The 23,635-nt window shown below is 44.2% G+C and overlaps 1 protein-coding gene across 2 annotated transcripts in view; it reads left to right on the top strand.

Moving 5' to 3' along the window:
• Window positions 1-1,229: 1,229 nt before the first annotated feature.
• Window positions 1,230-23,635, top strand: part of SRPK3 (SRSF protein kinase 3) — a 53,198-nt gene continuing 30,792 nt past the window's right edge. Inside the window, exons 1-9 of one of the 2 annotated variants that reach the window (XM_087710856.1) lie at window positions 1,230-1,320; window positions 1,608-1,695; window positions 6,195-6,331; window positions 6,881-6,989; window positions 12,377-12,464; window positions 15,558-15,645; window positions 17,974-18,080; window positions 18,968-19,133; window positions 22,817-22,842. In XM_087710856.1, coding sequence (XP_087566982.1) covers window positions 1,278-1,320; window positions 1,608-1,695; window positions 6,195-6,331; window positions 6,881-6,989; window positions 12,377-12,464; window positions 15,558-15,645; window positions 17,974-18,080; window positions 18,968-19,133; window positions 22,817-22,842 — 852 coding nt within the window. In that variant the 5' untranslated portion in view covers window positions 1,230-1,277. Of the gene's footprint in view, window positions 1,321-1,607; window positions 1,696-5,210; window positions 5,759-6,194; window positions 6,332-6,880; window positions 6,990-12,376; window positions 12,465-15,557; window positions 15,646-17,973; window positions 18,081-18,967; window positions 19,134-22,816; window positions 22,843-23,635 lie in introns of those variants that run through there. The other variant, XM_087710857.1, reaches the window with a different exon arrangement.

The following is a 23,635-nucleotide window of genomic DNA, read 5'->3' as shown; positions in this document are numbered from 1 at the left end:
AAGCAGGGGGTCTCCAATCCTTTTGGTTCTGTGGAATCAGTGGCGGTAGCTTCGGTGGTAGTGCTGAATGGTTTTGAGCATGCAACCTAAATCCTCCTCACGCGCATATGAAGCTTTGCGAGCTCGCCTGCTGCTTCGGCAACCCAATTCCCAATGGACTGCGGTCGGTAGCGGTCCACAGCCCAGGAGTTAGGGACCCTTGCTGTAAAGCACTATGAACCGCTATACAAGTCTCAGTGCTATTGCTATATAGCGCCAAAAACCAGGCTGCCAAGAATTCAGTGCTTGAATACTGAATTCAATATCTGAAACCTATCGCTCTGTTCTACAGAGTGATAGTTTGGGCTTCAAAGTTAAGTATTTTTTTCCCCCAACACTTTAAAAATTATTTGCATTTAATTTAGACAATGGCAGGAATAAAACCCGCTTATTTTTAGAGGCCGGGATGCGTCGATACCTACGAAGAGCATGATAGTCCCTGTAGCTCAGGGGTCTCCAACCTTGGCGACTTTAAGACTGGTGGACTTCAACTCCCAGAATTCCTCAGCCAGCAGGCTGAGGAATTCTGGGAGTTGAAGTCCACCAGTCTTAAAGTTGCCAAGGTTGGAGACCCCTGCTGTAAGCTTTCTAGGGAAGCAAAAGCTGACTTTCAGGGGGCAGGATAAGAAGAGTATTAAAACCTTTGAACCATGAGGTTGGAGAATACTACCACGGATAGCCAAGAAAGCAAATCATTTAAGGCAGTGTTTCTCAACCTTGGCTACTTGAAGATGTCTGGACTTCAACTCCCAGAATTCCCCAGCCAGCAAATGCTGGCTGGGGAATTCTGGGAGTTGAAGTCCAGACATCTTCAAGTAGCCAAGGTTGAGAAACACTGATTTAAGGAATCTCTCCTTACACGTGGCAGACGACCTGGCTCATATGATCATACTTGGAAAGAACATGTGAAAACTTAAACTCTCCGCAGAAGGCTCCTAACGCTGGGAAGGATGGGTGGATTGAGTTACAATGGCGATGGATACGCCGGTTAAAAAACCCTCTTCCTCCCGCTTTTGGACCGGGTTTTTTTTTTACAGAACGGTTGCAGACGGAGATACCCAGGGCTGGTTCACACGACTAAATTGCTTCTTAGGTGTTTTCTGTATAGGAGTGGGCGGAGCAGCAAAGCAGCTCCAGGCTCCTCCCCTCCGGCCTCACGTGGTGGGGTAAAAAGCCGCTCTTGCGGTTGGGAAGGGGCCGGATTGCGCAGGCGCAGCGAGGGGTAATCCTCTGCTTGGATGGAGCTCACCGGGGCAGGGGCGGCGATGAGCAGCAAGAAAGGTGAGGAAAGGGGGGGGGGGCGGCGGCGGGCGGGGCTGCCCTGGAAAGTAGAAGGGCGGGCGGGGGGTTGCGGGGAGCTGCTAGTGGTTGCACGGAGGAGGGGGGCCGCAGCGGCAGGTGCAGGAGAGGAGGTTGGGGTGGGGGGGGGTTCCCCCACTTGGGCGGACCGCCTGCTGCCACTCAATGCCGATCGCAGCCTCGCCCGCAAAAACTTTTGCAGCGCGCGGGTCTCTTCTGCAGCCCCCGGCGCGCCGACCGATCTCGCGCTACTCCCCTCTCTTCCACAGGGCCCGGGAGCAGCCGTGGCAAAAAGAAGAAGCATAAGAAAGAAAAGGCGCCGCCCCCTCCGCCGGCAGAGAGCGGGATCCCCACGGGGTGAGTGTGGAGCGACACGAGCTTTGGCCGTGCGGGGGTGGTGGTGGTGGGGAGGTCGACAGAGAGGTGGCTGAATGCGGCCTCTTGGGGTTACCCGGGTGGGGTGGGGGGTCTTGTAAGGGGGCGGGCAGCAACCCTGCGTTCAGCGGAATGTGAGTAGGTGTGAACTCATTCCTGACTCTTGCAAGCAACGCGCATGTTGACTGGCTTTCTACAGAACGGTTGCAGGAGGAGATGCCCAGGGGCTGGTTCACACGAGTAAATGGCTTCTTAGGTGGTTATGTATAGGAAGTGGCCAACATCATTTCCCCCACTGCCTTAAGCACAGCTGATGTAAAGCAACTTTTTAGGGTTTTGTGCAGATGAGAATTTTAGAACAGTGTGGTTTCCTCCCCCCCCCAAATGATTTTCACCATAAAATAGCTCTTAATGTATGTGTGTGTGTATATAGATAGATAGATAGATAGATAGATAGATAGATAGATAGATAGATAGATAGATGATAGATAGATAGATAGATAGATAGATGATAGATAGATAGATAGATAGATGATAGATAGATAGATAGATAGATAGATGATAGATAGATAGATAGATAGATAGATAGATAGATAGATAGATAGATGATAGATAGATAGATAGATAGATAGATAGAAGATAGATAGATGATAGATAGATAGATAGATAGATAGATAGATAGATAGATAGATGATAGATAGATAGATGATAGATAGATAGATAGATAGATAGATAGATAGATAGATAGATAGATAGATAGATAGATAGATAGATAGATAGATAGATAGATTAGACCAGTGTTTCTCAACCTTGGCCACTTGAAGATGTCTGGACTTCAACTTCCAGAATTCTGGGAGTTGAAGTCCGGACATCTTCAAGTGGCCAAGGTTGAGAAACACTGGATTAGACAGACAGACAGACAGGAAGAGAAGAGAAGAGAAAGCATGCACATCAATGGATTCATGAAATTAGTCCCAATACCGTATTATTAGGGCTGAAAAGACGAAGCAGTGGGTATAGATTTTGTTAAGTGGGCCTAAGCCTCTTACAACAATAACCACTATAACAGGTTTTTTTTTCTATTTTTGAGTTTTTCTACTCAGTATTGCTTCATTGATGCAGGAATTGTCAGAAAAGATGCTGTGTAAGGCCATTCACAATTGTAGCAACATGCTGAGTCCATAGGGTCCGAGTCTCAAATTGGCAATCTCAAATCTCCTTTCCCAGAAGTCCTAACTCTGCCTTGGTTTAGTGCAGTGTTTCTCAACCTTGGCAACTTGAAGATGTCCGGACTTCAACTCCCAGAATTCCCCAGCCAGCGAATGCTGGCTGGGGAATTCTGGGAGTTGAAGTCCAGACATCTTCAAGTTACCAAGGTTGAGAAACACTGGTTTAGTGGCTTCATGATGACTGCTTCCATCACCTAGCTTCTGTGGGGCACCTCTCCTGTCTTCTAGTAACCCTGGTATATGAGAGAAATAAGCCTCCTACAATTTGTCCGTCCCCCCACCCCCGGCAAATTAAAGGGGGACGGGTGGGGAGAAATAAATTCTAAATTCTGTTCCTATAGCATTGAGACACATAACTTGAGAAGTCAGCCTTTCCTTCTTTGTTGGTAGGTAGGTCAATTTACACAAGTGGTAAGCAAAATCAAACTTCATGAAAAATGAGGAAGTGAAAAAGTATATAAAAGTTTATTTAAAACTTGTTAAGTGTTAGCGTGCCAAGCATTCACCGCTTGAAGAGATAAAAATGTCATTCAAATCACAGCCAGCATTCTAATAGAACCTCATATAGAAAACCATAAAGGGAAAATATAAGACTTAAAAGTAGATAACAAGATGTTGCTGTCCGCTCCTATTGTGGGGATCCTCTGCTGTACAGAAATTTAAAGTAGAAGACAGATGCAGAGCTGGTACAGAGGAAATAAATTCCAGAAACAAAATGTTCTGTTTAAATAGATATACGCATGTATCAGAACAAAAGAAATCCCTTTCTGCCTAGACTTGTTTACGTTTTCCTTAGAGAAAAATGGATTTGTGAAGCAGCAGCCTTCTGCTGGCTTCCCTGGAGATTTTCTAGCTTCTTGTAGATGCCAGCCTTCAACCAGGGCTTAGGATGGTGAAGATGATGCTACCTCCTTCCTTTACCTTATCCCTGTATCCTACTTTCGGCTTGCCTCTGCCTTCCTGAGAAATTATTTGCAATTTAAAAAGAGCAAATGCCCTTCATGCGGAGAGGGAAGAGTTTGGGGGAGTCCTCTTATTGCAAGCCCCTCTCCTTACAGAGAACCTGCTTGAGACAAAGAAGATGTGCAACTGGGTTAGTGTCTTGTGTCACCTTACAAATTAGGCGATGAAGTAGATACTTGGCCCACCAACCTGAATTGCAGCAATAAGTAGCTTAATCTTCAAGGTGCCGTACGACCCTTCCTTGCTTTTGCTATGTGAATTGTACCATTTATGCCCACCCCGGTTCTTCACAGAATAATGAGAAGCTGTGCCACAACATGTCCATGGCAGCTGGGGTGGGTTTTTTTCTCGCACTCAATCCTGACAAGACCGAGTGGCTATGGATGTTGCCTCCCAAGGACAGTTCGATCAGTCCATCCTTACGCCTGGGGGGCGGGGAATCTACTCCCCTCAGTGAGGGCCCGCAACTTGGGAGTCCTCCTGGACCCACAGCTGACATTAGAGCATCATCTGTCCGCTGTGACCAGGGGGGGCCTTTGCCCAGGTTCGCCTGGTGCACCAGTTGCAGCCCTACCTGGATCGGGAGGCACTTCACACGATCACTCACGCTCTTGTTACCTCGAGGCTTGACTACTGCGACGCGCTCTACATGGGGCTGCCCCTGAAAAGTGTTCGGAGACTACAATTAGTCCAGAATGCAGCGGTGCGAGCGATATTGGGTGTACCAATGTACACCCACATCACACCTATCCTCCGCGAGCTGCACTGGCTTCCCATTGGTCTCCGAATGCAATTCAAGGTGCTGGTTATCACCTTTAAAGCCCTACATGGCCTAGGACCCGGATACTTGCGGGACCGTCTTCTGCCACATACTTCCCAACGACCGATAAGATCGCACAGGGAGGGCCTGCTCCGGGTGCCGTCAGCCAGACAATGTCGGCTGGCAACTACCCGGGGGAGGGCCTTCTCTGTTGCCGCTCCAACCCTCTGGAATAAACTGCCCCCAGAGATCCGGACCCTACCCACCCTCATGGCCTTCTCTAAGGCTCTTAAGACCTGGCTATTCCAGCAGGCCCCGGGCTGTTGAACTCATGTTTGAGTTCCAGCCCCGATTAGACTGGGTGTATGTTGTGGTCTTTTTAATTATGTTTTTTTTTCTGTGTTTTTTAACTTCTATTTTAATTGTATTGTTGTAAGCCGCCCGGAGTCCTCCGGGATTGGGCGGCCTATAAATTCATTAAACATTCAACATTCAAACATTCTTCTAAATGGATGAGCCTTGTTCTTGGAACCCACACTTACCACCACCTCAATGGCCGTAAGACACATGGGGTTGGTTCCTTTCTCTTGCGTGTCCCATCCTCCCCACTCCAAATTCCATTTCCATCCTGGGTGGCAGCTGCTGGAAGCTGCTGGGTTATTTTTAACGCCTCGTCTAGTGCACATTTGGGCTCTGACGGAGAGAGGAAGTTTCTGAGCTCACAAGGTATTAATGCCTCTTTTACTAATGGAGGGAGCATGTGGGGCAGATAAAGTGCCAGTCACTAGCCTGCTTTGCTTTGACAGAGACTGTCTCGAGGCCTCCCTTTTATGCCAGAATTGGCAGCTCCCTCACAAATCTGGAGGTTTTCCTGTGAGGAATATTATCTTCTCTCTGGGGAAGACATAAGAGACGGAGAAAGCTTCTTTTCCTCGGTCAGGAACTGAAAATCCACAGGAGTAGCCGAGCTATTCATTCTCTTGCTGCCAGTTAATTCCCCTTTCGAGTTTGCTGCGGTGAATCTCCCCCCCCCTCCCGCCCCCCAAGCTGTCAAGATGGGGAAAACAGCACAGATTGAAATAGAAGGCAATAGGTACGTACAGAGAATCTCCCACAATGGGAATTATTTGATAGCCTTATTATTATTTGATAGAGTAATGGCAACAAAATGTTAGTGTCTGCCCCAGTCCACCCTGAGGGTTGAAATCTAAAGGAATTTGAGGAATTGAGAGAAATGGGAAGACAAATGAAATTACACTCTCTATTATTCCGTAATATGGTTTTCCCGGGCTTGTTAACCATTTAATTTTGGTATGGTGGAAGGTATCGTGAGTCCAACCAGCCTGGAACAGTTTGCCGTAGTAATTTATGCAAGCAGTTGGCGGCTTTCAGTTAGAAGTGGGCAAGGAATGTTTCTCAGCTGTTTGTGAAATAAATAACTTTGAAATTTGGACTGCCTTCTGATGGCTCTTTTTTTTTTTTGCCCATTTCTTCTTCCCCGCCCTTCCCTTCAATCTCTTCATTATTAGGCCACTTAGTCCCTCCTGCGCAGACGACCCTGCCCGCCCGCCTTCCGTGCCCCCCCTGCCTCTTCCTGCTGAAGTTGGAGGCGGGCTCTTGGGATCTGATGACGAGGAACAAGAGGACCCCCGAGATTACTGCCGAGGTATCTGAGTAATGCGGGGAATGGCCTGGGGTCTCTTAAGTGAAGGGGAGGAGCTCTCTCTCTCTCTCTCTCTCTCTCTCTCTCTCTCTCTCTCTCTCTCTCTCTCTCTCTCTCTCTCTCTCTCTCTCTCTCTCTCTCTCACACACACACACACACACACACACACACTCTCTCACACACACACACACTCTCTCTCTCTCACTCTCTCTCTCTCTCTCTCTGTTGCTGGCAGCATCGTTTTGAGTCCTGGATGCCTTAAGTCCTGGATGCCGTCTGCAGAGAAGTGTCCAGCTCTCCTTTTCTGGAACAAGATGCTAATTTAGAAGCTGTTTTTGTCTGATCTGTTTGGACTTTCACTTTTATATTCCTGAGGAATAACAACAAATGAAATGTATGAGCTTTTGTTTTAAGCATACGATAGAACCTGAGACTAATCAGGACGGCAATTTGTGTGTCTGCCCATAATTGTTTAAGTTTAAGTTAATGGCCTCATATACTGACACTATGACAGCTAGTATATTAACTGGACTCTTCTTTGTTCTGTATTAGGTGGGTATTACCCAGTAAAGATTGGGGACCTCTTCAATGGGCGGTATCATGTGGTACGGAAACTTGGATGGGGGCACTTTTCAACGGTCTGGCTTTGTTGGGACATTCAGTAAGTACAGCAGTGAACGACACACTTATTTTTTTCCCTATATTAAATATAAAAGGCATGCAGTGGTGGGTTTCAAAAATTGTTCGAACCTACTCTGTGGGTGTGGCCTCCTTTGTGGGAGTGGCTTGCCACTCATGTGACCGAATATGAAGATGTCGACGACACTTGTCAGAACCACCTTAATTTACCTCAAACACAGCACTGGCATGCATAAGAATATGATGTATACTTGTTTTTTAAAAGGCATCTTTGGTTTGCGTTAAAACAACTTCAACACACGCAATGTTCCAATTGCACCACAAATGCAGAAGTCATCCTTACCTTTCACAGAGGCACTGAGTTTTATAAATATGAGCATGATGGTGTAGAATAATCCTATCCAAGGACCAGTGGTGGGTTTCAAAAATTTTTGGAACCTCTTCTGTAGGTGTGGCCTGCTTTCCGGGTCCACTGGTAGAACCTCTTCTAACCGGTTTGGGAGATTTGACGAACCAGTTCTACCGAATAGGTGCGAACTGGTAGGAACCCACCTCTGAAGGCATGCCCCTGAAAAAGAGTAATACATATTTATTTTAAAAGTGATCAGGTTGCCACATATTGCCAATCTAGATGGTAGTGTCTGGTGGGCTTGGCTAATACCAGAATGAGATTGGATCTTGTTTGGACTTAGATGGGAAACGGCTAAAACGTACCAGAGTTTACTAGAGTGGACAGTTGAAAAAAACATCTGAGAAGAAAGGAATGGTTAAGCCGTATATTTCCAAGGAAAATACATGGACATGTCCATGAAGTCTTTAGGAGCCCAGTTTAAGGAAACAAATTTATAAAAAGAGTTAAAAAGGAAGAGAAGTACTTAAAAGTTCTTTATGTCCTGTCTAAATCCAGAGTAAGAAACCGGAAAGGTGTATTCTCACTTTGAGATGTGAAGTAGCATCTTGTCACAGGGATAGATTTGGGGTTTTTTTGTATGATACTGAAACTTTTAAAAACAAGATAAATATTAAAATTAATAAAAAAGAAAAAGAAAGGATAAAGCCAACAATGCAGAAAAACTTGAAAAATAGAAAAGAAAGAGAAAAGATTCAAAGTAGTGGCTTTCAATATTCTTCACAGTAATTATAAGTACAATTATATTTTAAATAGTCTTTTTAAAATCGTATCACAATACTCTTCTTTCTACAATCTGCCAGCCTAATCATCAAAACTTTAAATAAGAAATAATTGTAAAAGTTCTTTTTTTATTTTTATACAAAAGGTTCAGTCCAGTTTCCAGTCACTAATAAGTGTAGATGGTACCTTTTCTCTAATCAAGTTAGTTCAGCCATCCTTGCAAAATTTGTCACCAACCATTCCTCCATAGTAGATTTTTCCATCTCTGTGCATATAATAATCTCACCAGGGTAATCATTTATTGAAATAATCTTCCATGGCTTTTGCCTGTTTATCATTATTCGTAAAAGAAAAAAGTTCTGGTTTCAGCTGCACATTAATTTTTAAATTTCTCTTTATCAAAATATGTATTTGAATCAATTTGTTAGCTTTTGTACATGTCTGCCAGTCACTGGGAGACCATGGTATCCTTCTGCGACGACTGCGGGAGGTGGGGGTGGGAGGCACTGTTTTGCAGTGGTTCTCCTCCTACCTCTCGGACAGGTCGCAGTCGGTGTTGGTAGGGGGGCAGAGATCGTCCCCGAGGCCCCTAACATATGGGGTGGCGCAGGGTTCGGTCTTATCCCCCCTACTATTTAACATCTACATGAAACCGCTGGGCAAGATCATTCGGAGGCACGGGACAAAATACCACCAATACGCGGACGACACTCAGTTGTATCTGTCCGCCCCGTGCCAACTCAATGAAGCGGTGGACGTGATGAACCGAGGTCTTGAGGCCGTTAAGAACTGGATGAGAGCTAACAAACTGGTACTCAACCTGGACAAGACCGAGTGGCTGTTGTGTTTCCCTCCCAATAATTTGGCCAGTGTTCCATCGCTCAGGCTGGGGGGTCAAATTTTACACCCCTCAGATAGGGTTCGCAACTTGGGAGTCCTCCTGGACCCACAGCTGACTCTTGACCATCATTTGTCGGCTGTGACCAGGGGGGCGTTTGCCCAGGTTCACCTGGTGCGCCAGTTGCGACCCTACCTGAACCGGGAGGCCCTCACAACAGTCACTCGAGCCCTTGTGACCTCTACGCTGGAATACTGCAATGTGCTCTACATGGGGCTGCCCTTGAAGAGCATCCGGCGACTTCAGCTAGTCCAGAATGCGGCCGCGCGAGTGATTGTGGGCGCACCACGGTTCGCCCACATAACACCTATCCTCCGCGAGCTGCGCTGGCTACCTGTTGATCTCCGGGTGCGCTTCAAGGTGCTACTTACCATCCATAAATCTCTCCATGGTAGTGGATCTGAGTACTTGAGAGACCGCCTCCTGCCGATTACCTCCCTTCGACCGATTAGATCGCACAGATTAGGCCTCCTCCGAGTTCCATCCGCCAGTCAGTGCCGACTGGCGACTACGCGGAGGAGAGCCTTCTCAGTAGCAGCTCCGACCCTGTGGAACGATCTCCCCGTGGAGATTCGCACCCTCACCACCGTCCAGACCTTCCGCACAGCCCTTAAGAACTGGCTATCCCGTCAGGCCTGGGGATAAGATTCTAATCCGCCCCACCCGAATGCTGAATGAAAGTTGTGTTTTATTGTTTTATTTTTTATTTACGCACTGTCTTATGTTTTATCTTGCACCCCCCTTCCCATGAACTGTAAGCCGCCCTGAGTCCCCTCAGGGAAAAGGGCGGCCTATAAATAACAAATAAATTCAAATTCAAAATTCAAAATGATAAAATATCCCTTTATGGTCATATTTCCAACATACATTTGAAGTGCTTTTATACATTTCTCTGATGTCGCATACATAATTTTATTTTTTTAAATCTCTTTAAGATCATAATTAAATTTCAACTCTTTTGACCATTGGTCCATTTGTATATTATATCCAGAATTCTTAGCCCACTGTTTTATACATTCTTCAACCTGTTCTTCCTGTTTCAAATTTCAACAAAGTTTTGTACATTTTAGTAATTACATGTTCATCATCAGTGCACATTTTTGTACTTCAAATTCTTACATACTTTGCTCCATATCATAAATCTTTTTATCTTTCTGGAAACTGAAAATGGGAAAATCACTGACTTACTATATCCTGCTATTAATTTCTCACTTGACTTAATTTTAAATTCCCATTGATGGTTTTCCAATAATCCCCAATATATCAACCATTTGTTCTTGTCTGCTGTTTTTCCTATGATAAGCTTGAGTTGGGAGCCATAGGAGTGTTTTTGGCCACAGTCATATATGGTATTTAATTCCATATTCTCAATATGGCATGTCTGATAAAATGAGTTTAAAAATCCACATTAACTTTTTTATACCATATATATCCATGCCCTTCAAAGTTTTCAAATCCGGTAAATGCAGTCCTCCTCTTCCCTTTACATTTTACAGCACTTTATGTATAACTTGTTTTCCCCCATTACCATGTACATTTAGATATATAATTTTGTCATGCTATAAATGCATCATCAGTTGCAAAACAGGTATTGTCTAAAACAAAAACAACACTCTTGGCAAAACATAGTTACAGGAGATTCTGCTTAACTCTGACAATTCTAATTTCTCCCATCTTAAAATGACCTTAATTTCATCCTATGTCTTAACACAATTATTTTTTTAAAAAAACATACAATTTGTCATAGAAATTCTGAAGTTTTTTACTTTTTTCTCATTTTTAAAACTAATGTTCTCCATCACTTTTATTTGATTTTCTAATTTCATATTTCCATTAACATATTTTTCTTAATCTTAAAACTCGGATTTGTTACTTTTAAAAATGGCTAATATACCAAAGTCATTTAATTTTCCCATTAATGTTTCTATTCCTTCAAGTGGGTCTCCTAAAATTAACACCAAATCATCCACAATATCCTTAACTTATAATTCTTTTTTTTTTAAATCTTAACTCTCATAATTCTCTCATCATATGTTTCTGCTTCAAGAACTAAAATGAAAAAAAGTGGAGACAACAGACAGCCTTGAGGGATAGATATAATTGGAAAACGGACATCAGTTATTTGGATGCTGTATTTATTTATTGAGTTTATGTGGCCGCCTATTCGCCCATGGCGATAATTGCCCCCTCCCCAAATGGGAGACCCTGTGTTCTGCTCCCTTTCCACCCTGCAGACAAGCCAGAGGGGACGGTCCCTCTACTCACAAACCGAGAGCTGAGCCCCACCGCCTGTCCTTCCCCCGCAAAGGAGTGGGGCTCCTTCCAAGCATTCCCCATAGAGTGCCGAAACGGGAGCGTGCGGACGCAGGAGAGCCCCAGAAACCGGAAGAGCAGTTTCCCAGCGTGCGCGCGCCAGGAAGCTGAGCTTCAGTCTTCCGTCATGCTGCATGAGCAAAGGCCAGCTGGGTGTGGTGCATGTGTGCGCTGGAAACTCAGGTTCCCGGGGGCGCATGTGCGCTAGGGAGCTGCTCTTCTGGTTTGCAGAGCTCCCACATGCGCAAAGGCCAGCTGGCCATGGCGCATGTGTGCATTGGATGATACTCAGGTTCCCAGGGGCGCATGCATGCCAGGGAGATGCTCTCCCGGTGTGCTGTGCTCCCACGTGCACGAAGAGTCAGGGTATAATTACAGAACTGCTATCCTTGATTACTTGCCAAAAAGCCAATACCTCCTAATCTGAGGCAAAAATTTAATAATACCAAATAGGGGGAAATGCTAATTTTCTAATCACCTTCTGATTGAAATGCAAAATGCTTGCTAAGTTCAAAGAGTGCTCTGGAGGATGGGGACAAAGACAGTCCAAGTGCATTTAGTCAAACAACCACTCTATTTTTGCCTAATTAAACTATTGTTGCTGAGATTTTAAGCCTTGTTCATTGCCCAGGATCACTTTGGGGATAGGGGCAACCTTATAATTGTTGAATGAATGAATCCCTAAGGCTTCGTCTGCAGATTCTCAGTCATCCAATGTCATAGTTGTCTCAAAGGTGCTTTTTTTTTTCTTCAAAAGGCAGCTTTTTTCCTTGAAAAAGAAGAAGAAAATAAAAAGGACGAGAAGTAAAACGTTTTCTTCTGCTTCCTCCTCAAGGAAAAAACAATCCAATTGCCTTTCGAAGGAAAAAAAACGCACCTTTTGAGATCCCTAAAGCTTTGTTTTGCTTCCTGTGAACTCCATTCTTTTAAAATCTATAACCCTAGCTTTGTTTTCTTACAGCAGCTTTGAAGGTAATGCCAAGACTTTCAAGTGGGAGATAATGTCTTAAAAATGAAGGAAGCCAGGACTGACTAACTCTGTCCTTCTCTCCTCCCATCACTCTAGCCGGAAGCGCTTTGTGGCCCTCAAAGTGGTGAAAAGTGCGGTACATTATACCGAAACGGCTGTGGATGAAATCAAGCTACTGAAATGTGTAAGTTGGATGCTTCTCTGACTGCTCCAATTCTGAGTGAACTATTCCTCATGACGGAATAGTTAATATGCTTAGGCCTTAAAACATGAAGTAGTAAGATCCAGGAATTGTTGGAAAACATGTTATTTGGCTGTCCTAACCTTCCACAATGGTACGTTTTGGAAGGAAAACATTTACTATTATACACATTCAAGAAACGAGTTGTAGCAATGAACCTTATTTTCTGGCCCTATACTCATGAGTCTCGGTTCAGACTATTAATTAGGATGCTTCCTTAAAATATTTGTTTTACAATATCCTATATTTACTAAGTTTTGGGAGAAAATAGCGGACTATATAAACGTGACTGCAGCAAAAGCTAAAAGATTTTAAAGGATAATATTATCTTGAATTACGTAACTATTACATGGAATTTGTCCACTGGAAAATGTAATTCTCTGCCCTTGCTGTGGCCAAAAGCAGGGGTAGATTTCCAATTTTGTTTTACTACCGGTTCGCTTGCGCGCAACACTTCTGCACATGTGCAGAAGCAGGTGGGCAGAGCCTCCCGCCGCCACCACTCTTCCCGCCAATCTGGGCTGAACCAGCAGAAACCAATCTCTGGCCAAAAGACTGATATTGCGCACATCAAAAGCGCGCCGACAAAACCGCGGTGAGAAAACAACGAGGATGAAATTGCGCCCACAGATGCGTGCCGATAAATGCGCGCCAATGAAAGCGCAGTTAGGGTTAGGGTATTATGTTGTTTTCGCGTTGTTTGTTGATAGCGCGCTTTCGTCGGCGCGCATTTATCGGCGCGCTTCTGTAGGCGCCATTTCGTCCTCGCTGTTTTCTCGCTGCGGTTTTGTCGGCACGCTTTTGTCGAGCGCGCATTTGTTGGTGAACCCTGATATTGCAGCATCGGAAAGATAAATGTGTAGCTCCTTTCACTCAGTAGATTGAAGATCTGATTACACTGGCCACTTAAGAGCAGATTGCCTATGAGCATAGATTTCATAAGGACAAATGTAACGTGATATGGAACTCACTTAGACAAAATACAGTAAATTAAAAATAATGATAGTTCTACAAGTGTATCCAAAATAAATATATACACACTTGAATAATATTTACAAAGTAAATTACATGTAAAATTGTAACTGTTAACTTACAATGATATACTTTGTTTCTTTTTTCTGTTTTACTTCTTTTCAAATATGCACATTTTTTTCTTTGAGAATGCATGGATTTTCTTTGTATTATTTTTTCTGTTTTTTTAAAAAATATTGTTAATAATAATAGTCACTAATACTCGCATTCTCCCTACAGTCTGTTATGTGGGAAGTTTGATTGTTTCCTCATTTCCTCCTATCATACAGAAATCCCTTCCCTCACTGTTTTGAAAGAATTGCTTTTTGCTGTTCGGGAGAATGATCCTTTGGATTGGATAGGGGAAATAATCTAGGATCAGATACTTTGATAATGTTGTTTATCCTCTTAGTACACTGACCTGGATCTTTCTGAAGTCAGAAGTTGGTAGCTACCACTCTCTCCCCAGGTTTTGGGTCACTTAATTACAACAACAAAAAGATGATCAATAGTATGCATAAAAAAGTGATTAGAGATAGTTCTCAATTTATGACCTCAATAGGAACCAAAAAATTCATCATCAAGTGGTGTGACTGAGGCTTTATGTGACCGTACGTGATTTCACAACCTTATTTCCATGGTCATTAAGTGAATCACTGGTGGTTAAGTTAGACATCCCATGATCACAACTTGCAACCTTCCCTGGCGGTTTTGCTTGTCAGAAGAGGAAGGTTGCAAATGGAAATCGTGTGAACTCTGCAACTGATCTAAATATATGATGGTTTTCCAAGTGCCTGAATCACAACTATGTTACTGCAGAAATGCTGTGATGGCAATAATTTTGAAGAGCTTTGATGGAATGTGCACCTGGAGAAGCAGTGGGAGGGAGTTGTGGCAATACAGAGCTTTCCCAGAGATAGACCTAAATGAAGAAATTATACAATTCTGAGCTGTATTGTGGTTGGGGGGGGGGAAGATTTAGGTAGTCACACTGTAGAATCTCTCAGAATATAACTACTGGTTTATGTGATATAGCTTTAGTTTGGCAAGATTCTGACCATTAGATGTAAGTAAAATACGTGACCCGTCAAAAGCGCGAATGTCATAAGCGCGCCGACAACACCGCGGCGCTAAAACCACGATGTCAAAAGCGCGCCGACAACAGCGCGCCGACAGAAGCACGATTTCATTTAAGGTAAGATTTACAGTTAGGTTTAGGGTTAGGTTTAGGGTTAGGTTTAGGGTTACGTTACAGCGCGCTTCTGTCAGCGCGCTTTTGTCAGCGCGCTTTTGTCGGCGTGCTTTAGGGCTAATTAGTCGCTCATTCGTCGCACGGTTTTGTCACCGCGGTTTAGACACCGCGGTTTAGTCAGGCACGCTTTTGTTGTGCGCGCATTTGTGGTGGAACCAGTAAAATAAAGGATTGGATTGGATTGGATATCACTGAGTTTCCTGTGGGCTGACATGTTTAGTCATAAGTCACCTTTTTCAGTGCCGTTGTAACTTTGAGCAAGTGCTAAACAAATAGTCGTAAATTGAAGCCTACCTGTACTATGACCCAAACGTATTTTTGTCCCACAGGTCTATTTCAGGGCCAATCTACAAAATAGATTCTAAATAACGAAGCAGCCTTGAAATGGATTAGTAGCAGATGGGGGACCATGTTGAAATCACAAGGATGTAACTGGAAGGTTTAAAAACAAATCTCCAGTGTTTCTAAGAAACATTTTTTGGAAGCATCAGGAGTCAAAACTCAGCTTTAAGGGTATTTTAGCCATTACTACAAATTCAGGCTGAATCATCTAAGTTTGTTAGATGTGCCCACTAGCAGGGCCACGGAAACACTTGGATCTAGAAAAAATTCTCGTTTACCCTTCTCTGTCAATGTAGCCACTTGGCCTTTGTTTCTCCAGATCTACTGGTATGATATTTAAGCTATCCTTATGGAGAGGGCTTTTTGGGCATAGAAGTTTCTAGTTGCTGATCCATGTCTATAATGCTTACCCATTTTTACACTTCTTCCAGGTGCGAGATTCTGATCCTAATGATTTAAAACGGGAGAATATTGTCCAACTGATTGATGATTTCAAGATCTCAGGAATCAATGGTGTCCGTATCCTTCCTTAAAAGGTCCACAAACTCTTTCTGCTCAAATAATTGATTCCACTTTTTTTCCTCCTGAGGAAAGTGCCTGAGCTTTGGCTTGTAAAACCAGTTTTTGTGACATTTTTGGTGAAAAAAATGTCTGCAGGAAAAAACAGAAATTGCTCCAAACTTGTTTAGTACATAGAAATTGATATTCTGAGTGACGGTTAACCTGAGGCGTTTTCTCACTAACATCCAAGATGGGAAAAATATGTATGTGTGTGTGTGTGTGTGTGCGTGCGCGCATTGCATTTGTGCTGATAAATGAATAAAGGGAGACTAGTATAGATCTATTTCAAGCTATTTAGCTCTCATCAGCTAGCCATACTCTTACTGGGATGCGAACCTGGACTGTATTACATATTAGGCAGTTGTATTAGCCACTAAGCCACAGGCTCTCCTCCTTTATCAGCTGGGCCAGGGAAATAGATATTTATTTATTGTGTCACAATCCCTGGTATGCCCAAATATGGGAAGGAGCATACTGCTTCCTTTCTCTGTCTATCGGCTCATCTCAAGAGACCATCCAGACAGAAAGCCATTATTTTTAATGTTGCCTTTTTGTTACATTTGTGTTGCATTTGTGCTGATAAATAAAGGGAGACTAGTATAGATCTATTTCAAGCTACTTATCTCTCATCAGCTAGCCATACCCTTACTGGGATGCGAACCTGGGCTGTATTACATATTAGGCGGTTGTATTAGCCACTAAGCCACAGGCTCTCCTCCTTTATCAGCTAGGCCAGGGAAATAGGTATTTATTTATTGTGTCACAACACCTGGTATGCCCAAATATATATATATATATAAGGGAGGAGTGCTCATGGCTTAGAGGTTATTATAACTGCCTAACATGTAAAATAGCCCAAGTTCAAATCCCAGTAAGGGTATGGCTAGGTGTTGAGAGCTAAATAGCTTGAAATAGATCTATACTAGTCTCCATTTATTTATCAGCAAAAAATTACACACACACACAGACATGCGTACATACATATATATTGTCAGAGAGAGCAATCAATCTTTCTGTCTACCTCCCATTCCCGAGAGTGAAATAACAAAGGGCTGAGCATTTTAGCTGCATCAGGTCTTTGCGGTAAGCATAAATGGCTGCAGCCCCTTTAAATGGTAGGTGAATACAAGAAATGTTGCTGGGCTCTAGGAATTGTAGGTCCCTCTAATAGAGCAATTGTATTTTTGTTTAGTTAGCGCATCCAGGTTTTGTTTATTGGGGCAATGCAGTTTCAAAGAAGTCTGTTAATCCGTGAGCTTTGGGGAAATATTTCTGGGTTGCTGCGCTTTGCGCTTTTCCGTTCTATCGCCGGCTTCCTGCTTGGCCTCTTAATAAACAAATGCACACCCACACATGTTTTCTTTATCTAATAATGTCCAAGAAGACTCCCAATTGTCTGCAACAATTATTTGCTATGTAGATAAAAATAGCTTTCTGCTGATCCTGGGATTCATCCACTCCTTATAATAATATCAAAGCTAAAAAGGAACAAACGGACAATAAGGTTTTCCCCCAAAAGGGCGATTCTGCCAAATGTTACTTTTGAAAGAAGATTCCAGGAGAGTTTTAAGTTGTCTCAAAAGTTGCTTGGTTTTTGTGTTATCTGGGAGATCACAGCCTGATGCTTCCAGATTCTGTTTTACCGTGGCACGACAAAACCGCGGTCCACTAAAGCGCGCCCGATTAAACCGCGTCGCTGACGTCATCAGCAGCGCGACAACAGCGACCGCGGAGAAAAAAGGGCGCTTTAAAAAGCGCTTTGAAAGCAAGCCGATTCAAGTTAAGGTAAGGTTTAGGGTTAGGGTTAGGTTAAGGGTTAGGGTTAGGGTTAGGGTTAGGGTTAGGTTAAGGGTTAGGGTTAGGTTAAGGGTTAGGGTTAGGGTTAGGGTTAGGTTAAGGGTTAGCGTTAGGTTTAGCGTTAGGTTAAGGGTTAGGTTTAGGGTTAGGTTAAGGGTTAGGTTTAGGGTTAGGTTTAGGGGGGTTAGGTTTAGGTTTAGGGGTTAATTTTACCTTTAGCGCTCACAGCGTGCTTTTTTCGTCACACTGTGATGCCGTCAGGTACGCGGATTCGTCGAGGGCGCTTTAGTCGAACGCGGTTTTGTGGTGGAACCCTGTTTTACACCCGCTTTCTTTCTCTGTCTTGGCTCCATACCTGATTTAAGGTATTTTATAAGTTCTTTGTATGTACCACGAGGAACGGAGGGGTTTATTTACTGGTACTTTTTAAACTTACCAGTTCCTTCATTCTGGTGCCTGTTTTATCTCCTTGACTTAGTTTTCGCCCAGATGTTTGTATGGTCCTTGAGGTTTTAGGGCACCAGCTATTGAAGTGGATTATCAAATCCAACTACCAAGGGCTTCCCATACCTTGTGTCAAGAGCATCCTATGTCAGGTAAAGGTGCATTTCTTTGCAAACAATTTGCGAGGCGGGGTTGTTAGTTTTTATAGTCAGGATCATTCCTGACCATTTTGACAAGCAGATGGGCTTAATTTTAACACCTGCTTTTCTGGGACTTGAGTACAGGTAGCCCTCAACTTACAACAGTTACTGGCCATTCAAAATCACAATGGCACTGAAAATAAATGATTTATTATTTAAATATCTCATTTAGCAACGTAAATTTGGGACTAAATTGGTTGTAAGTCGAGAACTACCTGCACTGTAGATAGAGCCGAGGTGGCGCAGTGGTTAAACGCAGCACTGCAGGCTACTTCAGCTGACTGAAGTTCTGCAGTTCGGCTGTTCAAATCTCACCGGCTCAGGGTTGACTCAGCCTTCCATCCTTCCGAGGTGGGTAAAATGAGGACCCGGATTGTTGTTGGGGGTCAATATGCTGACTCTGTAAACCGCTTAGAGAGGGCTGAAAGCCCTATGAAGCGGTATATAAGTCTAACTGCTATTGCTATTGCTATTGCTAATTAGCAAGAGGCTGAGGTGGCGCAGTGGTTAGGGTGCAGTACTGCAGGCCACTTCAACTGACTGTTATCTGCAGTTCAGCGGTTCAAATCTCACCAGCTCAAGGTTGACTCAGCCTTCCATCCTTCCGAGGTGGGTGAAATGAGGACTCAGACTGTGGGGGCGATATGCTGACTCTGTAAACCGCTTAGAGAGGGCTGAAAGCCCTATGAAGCGGTATATAAGTCTAACTGCTATTGCTATTGCTATTGCTATTGCTACTGCTATAGTTGTTAATAAGATGAAGACTCCGGGGCTTTGCAGCCTCTTGACCTGGATCACAAAGAGGTTCTTATCCTTGGCACAAATGCTTCCTTTTTCAGGTGCTGCAGGGCCTCGATTACCTCCACACAAAGTGCAAGATAATCCATACAGACATCAAGCCGGAGAACATCCTGCTGTGTGTAGATGAGAGTTACATACGACGGCTGGCAGCTGAAGCCACCCTCTGGCAGCAGACTGGAGGTCCTCCTCCCTCTGGTTCTGCAGGTAAGTAATCCCATCCTGTTTGTAAGCAAGAGGGTTGATGCTGGTCTCAGTTCTCCCAAGAATGCTAAATGGGCACGATAGAAATTGAGAGTGGGGGGAGGGGGGAACCAGAATTTGCCTCTAGCAAATGAAGACCTTCATTAGAAGATCCAAACATAATTAAGGGAGTAACAGCAGCATTCTTAAATGCCCAAAGTGTTCAAAATTCATTGGATCTAAAAGTATTAGGCAGCGTGGCACGACAAAACCGCGGTCCACTAAAGCGCGCCCGATTAAAGCGCGTACCTGACGTCATCAGCAGCGCAACAAATACGACCGCGGAGAAAAAAGGGCGCTTTAAAAAGCGCTTTTAAAGCAAGCCGATTCACGTTAAGGTTAGGGTTAGGTTAAGGGTTAGGGTTAGGGTTAGGGTTAGGGTTAGGGTTAGGTTAAGCGTTAGGGTTAGGGTTAGGTTAAGGGTTAGCATTAGGTTTAGCGTTAGGTTAAGGGTTAGGTTTAGGGTTAGGTTAAGGGTTAGGTTTAGGGTTAGGTTTAGGGTTAGGTTTCGGGGGGTTAAGTTTAGGTTTACGCGTTAATTTTAGCTTTACCGCTCACAGCGTGCTTTTTTCGTCGCGCTGTGATGACGTCAGGTACGCGGTTTCGTCGAGCGCGCTTTAGTCGACCGCGGTTTTGTGGTGGAACCATTAGGCAGTGGCAACGAAAGGCAAAAGATTTGCTGTTCTGTGACAGTAATAAAGATTGATTGGTTCAAAAAAAGATCCAGAAAGGCACAAGCCGTAGGGACCATATTTATGTTCTAATGAATGGAATAGAAATGTTTTGAAAAGGGCAGAAACAGAAACCAAATCACTCCAAAGAGCCACGGTGTTGCAGTGGTTAGAATGCAGTATCGCAGGCTACTTCTGACTGCCGGCTGCCTGTAATTTGGCAGTTCGAATCTCACCAGGCTCAAGGTTGACTCGGCCTTCCATCCTTCTGAGGTGGGTAAAATGAGGACCCAGATTATTGGGGGGGCAATAGGCTGACTCTGTAAACCGCTTAGAGAGGGTTGTAAAAGCACTGTGAAGCGGTATATAAGTCTAAATGCTATTGCTAATAACAGTGATAACTAGAAAACTGCCACTTCATACCCAAAGAATCTACGATGGAGCTTAAGTACACAGAGTAAAACAAAAAAGAAAATCTGTTAAAACTGAGGTTAGTAATAAAAGTGGGCAAAGTTGATCTTTTTAAAGTGGATCCCCTGGATTTGCAGTTGTTTTTTAATTTGCTTGGTCATTTCCTTGGCAAACCGAAAGCCCATTTGGCACCTGTCGAAGAGAGCGATTTGGCCTTGGGGGATTGCAGGTAATGATCAGAAGGCTTCATTAGGAGAATGGGCTTCCCCATTAGCAAGTTATAGGCTGGTTTAATCAACATGGAGGAAGACGCTAAAATAGAGGAGAAAGTGGAGATTAGGAGATTATCCGTCTTTCCTCCATTTGCAGATACAGCAAAGCAGTTTTCCCTGCCACTGTCAGAATTCAAGGATACTTCTCGTTCTAATCTGGTTTGTGTGTATGTGTGTGATCTGGGATAGCCAGTATAAAAGTGCCTTTCCCAACTGGAGGCCTTCCAGAGGAGTTATTACTATGATTTATGGCTTTATTTTCCACCATCTCTCTGGGAACTCCAGGCAGCATACAAGAGAGCCTCCTCTCATTTTATCCCCTCTGCCACAAATGGGCAACGTAGGATGGGTAGAAAGGCAGGGAGCGACTGGCTTCTAGTTGCCAGCCAACCAAATGGTTGAGTGGTTGAATTAGAACTGGACTCTTGCTCCCAATCTGAGCTTTAAACTGGCTAAAGTGGCTGTCTGCAGGTTAAGGGTTTTGGCCCCAACACTTCTGGAAAATAGCAGGTTACATAAGATTAATATACGGCCTTAACAACTAGGACAGGAGTGGCTGCTTCATTTTGCCCCCTCCCCTCTGAGCCTCCGTAACCATATTCCCAAAATTTAGCCGTATGAGTGCTTTCGCTCATCGTTCCTCAAATAATCTGAAAATGGGAATGCTGCAGTTTTTTTTTTTAATGAAGTGCACACCCTTCTTTGCAGACTTCATCCCTGCACCTTTCAGTGCTGTTTCTGTGTCCCTGCCCTATCCCAGCAACACTTCGTTATTTTTTTAAGGTGAATTCCTTCCTACTCAAGAGAACAATTGTTTGCCTTTAGAAGTGGAGAAATTCAGTAATGGAGAGGTGTGGCTCCAAATTAAAGCAAAGGTTTGCATCCAAAGCAAAAGCTTTCACCCAAATAAACACAGGCTTCCCTCCCCAAGCGCCTTGTCAACAAAATAATAGGTCTGCACCTTATGCCTCCAATTGAGATAGATTTCCATTTTTCTATTGTTTGCATCTGGTTCTCTCTCGGTTGAGAGTGATAAAATATGAGTCACGAAATCCTTATCCCAACAATCATTGGGAATCTTATTACCTTCCTCCCTCTCCAATTCTGGGTTCTACCACAAAACCGCGGACGACAAAATCGCGGTCGACAAAAGCGCGTATGTGACGTCATCACAGCGCGACGAAAAAGATCGAAAAATGTAAAAATAAAGCTAAAACCTTCCCCTAACCCCCCCCAAACTAACCCTAAACCTAACCCTAAACCTAACCCTTAACGTAACGAAAGACCTAACGCTAACCCTTAACCTAACGCTAAACGTAACGCTAACGCTCTAACCCTAACCCTTAACCTAACCCTAACCCTTAACCTAACCCTTACCTTTATGTGAATCGGCTTGCTGTAATTTAATTTTTATTTCAATTTTTCGATCTTTTTCGTCGCGTTGTGATGACGTCACATACGCGATTTCGTCGACCGCGCTTTTGTGGAACGCGCTTTTGACGGGTCACGCAATTCTGGTTTCAGAAATCACAGTAGCCCCTAAGCCTCAAGGCTAGGAACTTGGCCTATTTTTAGATTAAAAGCTAAGAACCTATAAGGAAGCCCAGCAGGAAAAAAACCCTAGACACTGGATATGGCTCCTAGGGATTACTGTTATTGGATCCCTGTACAGTTGAGATCTGGTAGCAAATCCAGGATTCTGCCATTGACCAAGCTCAAATTCCATTGAGAACTTTCAGACCGGAGTTCTGCATTCAGAATGGCCACAAGAATAGAATTAGCAATAGCAATAGCAGTTAGACTTATATACCGCTTCATAGGGCTTTCAGCCCTCTCTAAGCGGTTTACAGAGTCAGCATATCGCTCCCAACAACAATCCGGGTTCTCATTTTACCCACCTCGGAAGGATGGGAGGCTGAGTCAACCTTGAGCCGGTGAGATTTGAACAGCCGAACTGCAGAACTGCAGTCAGCTGAAGTAGCCTGCAGTGCTGCATTTAACCACTGCGCCACCTCGGCTAGAATTGAGGTCTAAAGCGATGGGGGAACCAGATTCTGCCTCTCCCTGGGCTTATGACATTAATGCTAGCTTTAGGGCAGAATGGTCCTAATGGTGTGGGAGAGACTCTGGCCTTCCACATCCTCCTCTCCTCATCCTCCTTTACAGCATTACTGTACTGATTGATGTTTGTTTGCTTTGGATTTTCCTGGCTGATTCTGGGAATCATTTCTGTCTCTTTCTCTCTCTCTCCCCCTTTTCTCGCCTCCCTCCACCTGTGCACCTCTTCCCTCAGTCAGCTCTGCACCCCAGGAAAGCCTGGTAAGTCCCCCACCCCGTCCAGGGCTGTGATGGGGGGGGGGGGAAGGAATGAAGTTTTAGAGTGCCTGCTTTGGATCTCACTTGCTCTGTGAAACTCATGGATTGTTGATAACCACCATCTCCATTGCCCATGCGTGACCCGTCAAAACCGCGCTCGACTAAGCCGCGCCCGATTAAACCGCGTCGCTGACGTCATCAACAGGGCGACAACAGCCAGCGCGGAGAAAGAAGGGCGCTTTAAATAGCGCTTTGAAAGCAAGCCGATTCAACTTAAGGTAGGGGTTAGGTTTAGGGTTAGCTTTAGGGTTAGGTTTAGGATTAGGTTAAGGGTTAGCTTTAGGGTTAGGTTAAGGTTAAGGGTTAGGTTTAGGGTTAGGTTAAGGGTTAGGTTTAGGGTTAGGTTTAGGATTAGGTTTAGGGGGGTTAGGTTTAGGTTTAGGGGTTAATTTTAGGTTTAGGGTTTACAGCGTGCTTCTGTCTCCGCGCTGTTGTCGCCCTGTTGATGACGTCAGCGACGCGGTTTAGTCAGGCGCGGTTTTGTCGGTGAACCTTGCCCATGTGTGGATGGCTCCTCCATGTTTGGCGAGTTGCATCTAAGGCTCATGTTGCATCTGTGATTTCTCCGTCAATGTTATCATGGACACATTTTGCATATAGTGAGATGATGCAGTCTTTGTTAGCTCCAGGAGAGGCTGTATGCTTTAGCCATTTTGGCAGTTGAAGAAAAGAAGTGGGCAAAATATACTAGGTTGGCGCGTTGCCATCTAGGCTAGTTTATGTTTTCTCTGGTTTG

Source organism: Thamnophis sirtalis, unplaced genomic scaffold (assembly GCF_051295495.1).
Source record: "Thamnophis sirtalis isolate CommonGarterSnake01/CBP01778 unplaced genomic scaffold, rThaSir2_p1.2 scaffold_3, whole genome shotgun sequence".
In the NCBI taxonomy this organism is placed as follows: Eukaryota; Metazoa; Chordata; class Lepidosauria; order Squamata; family Natricidae; genus Thamnophis; species Thamnophis sirtalis.
Note: the sequence above shows the minus strand (reverse complement) of the source record. Positions and strands in the feature narration are given on the sequence as shown.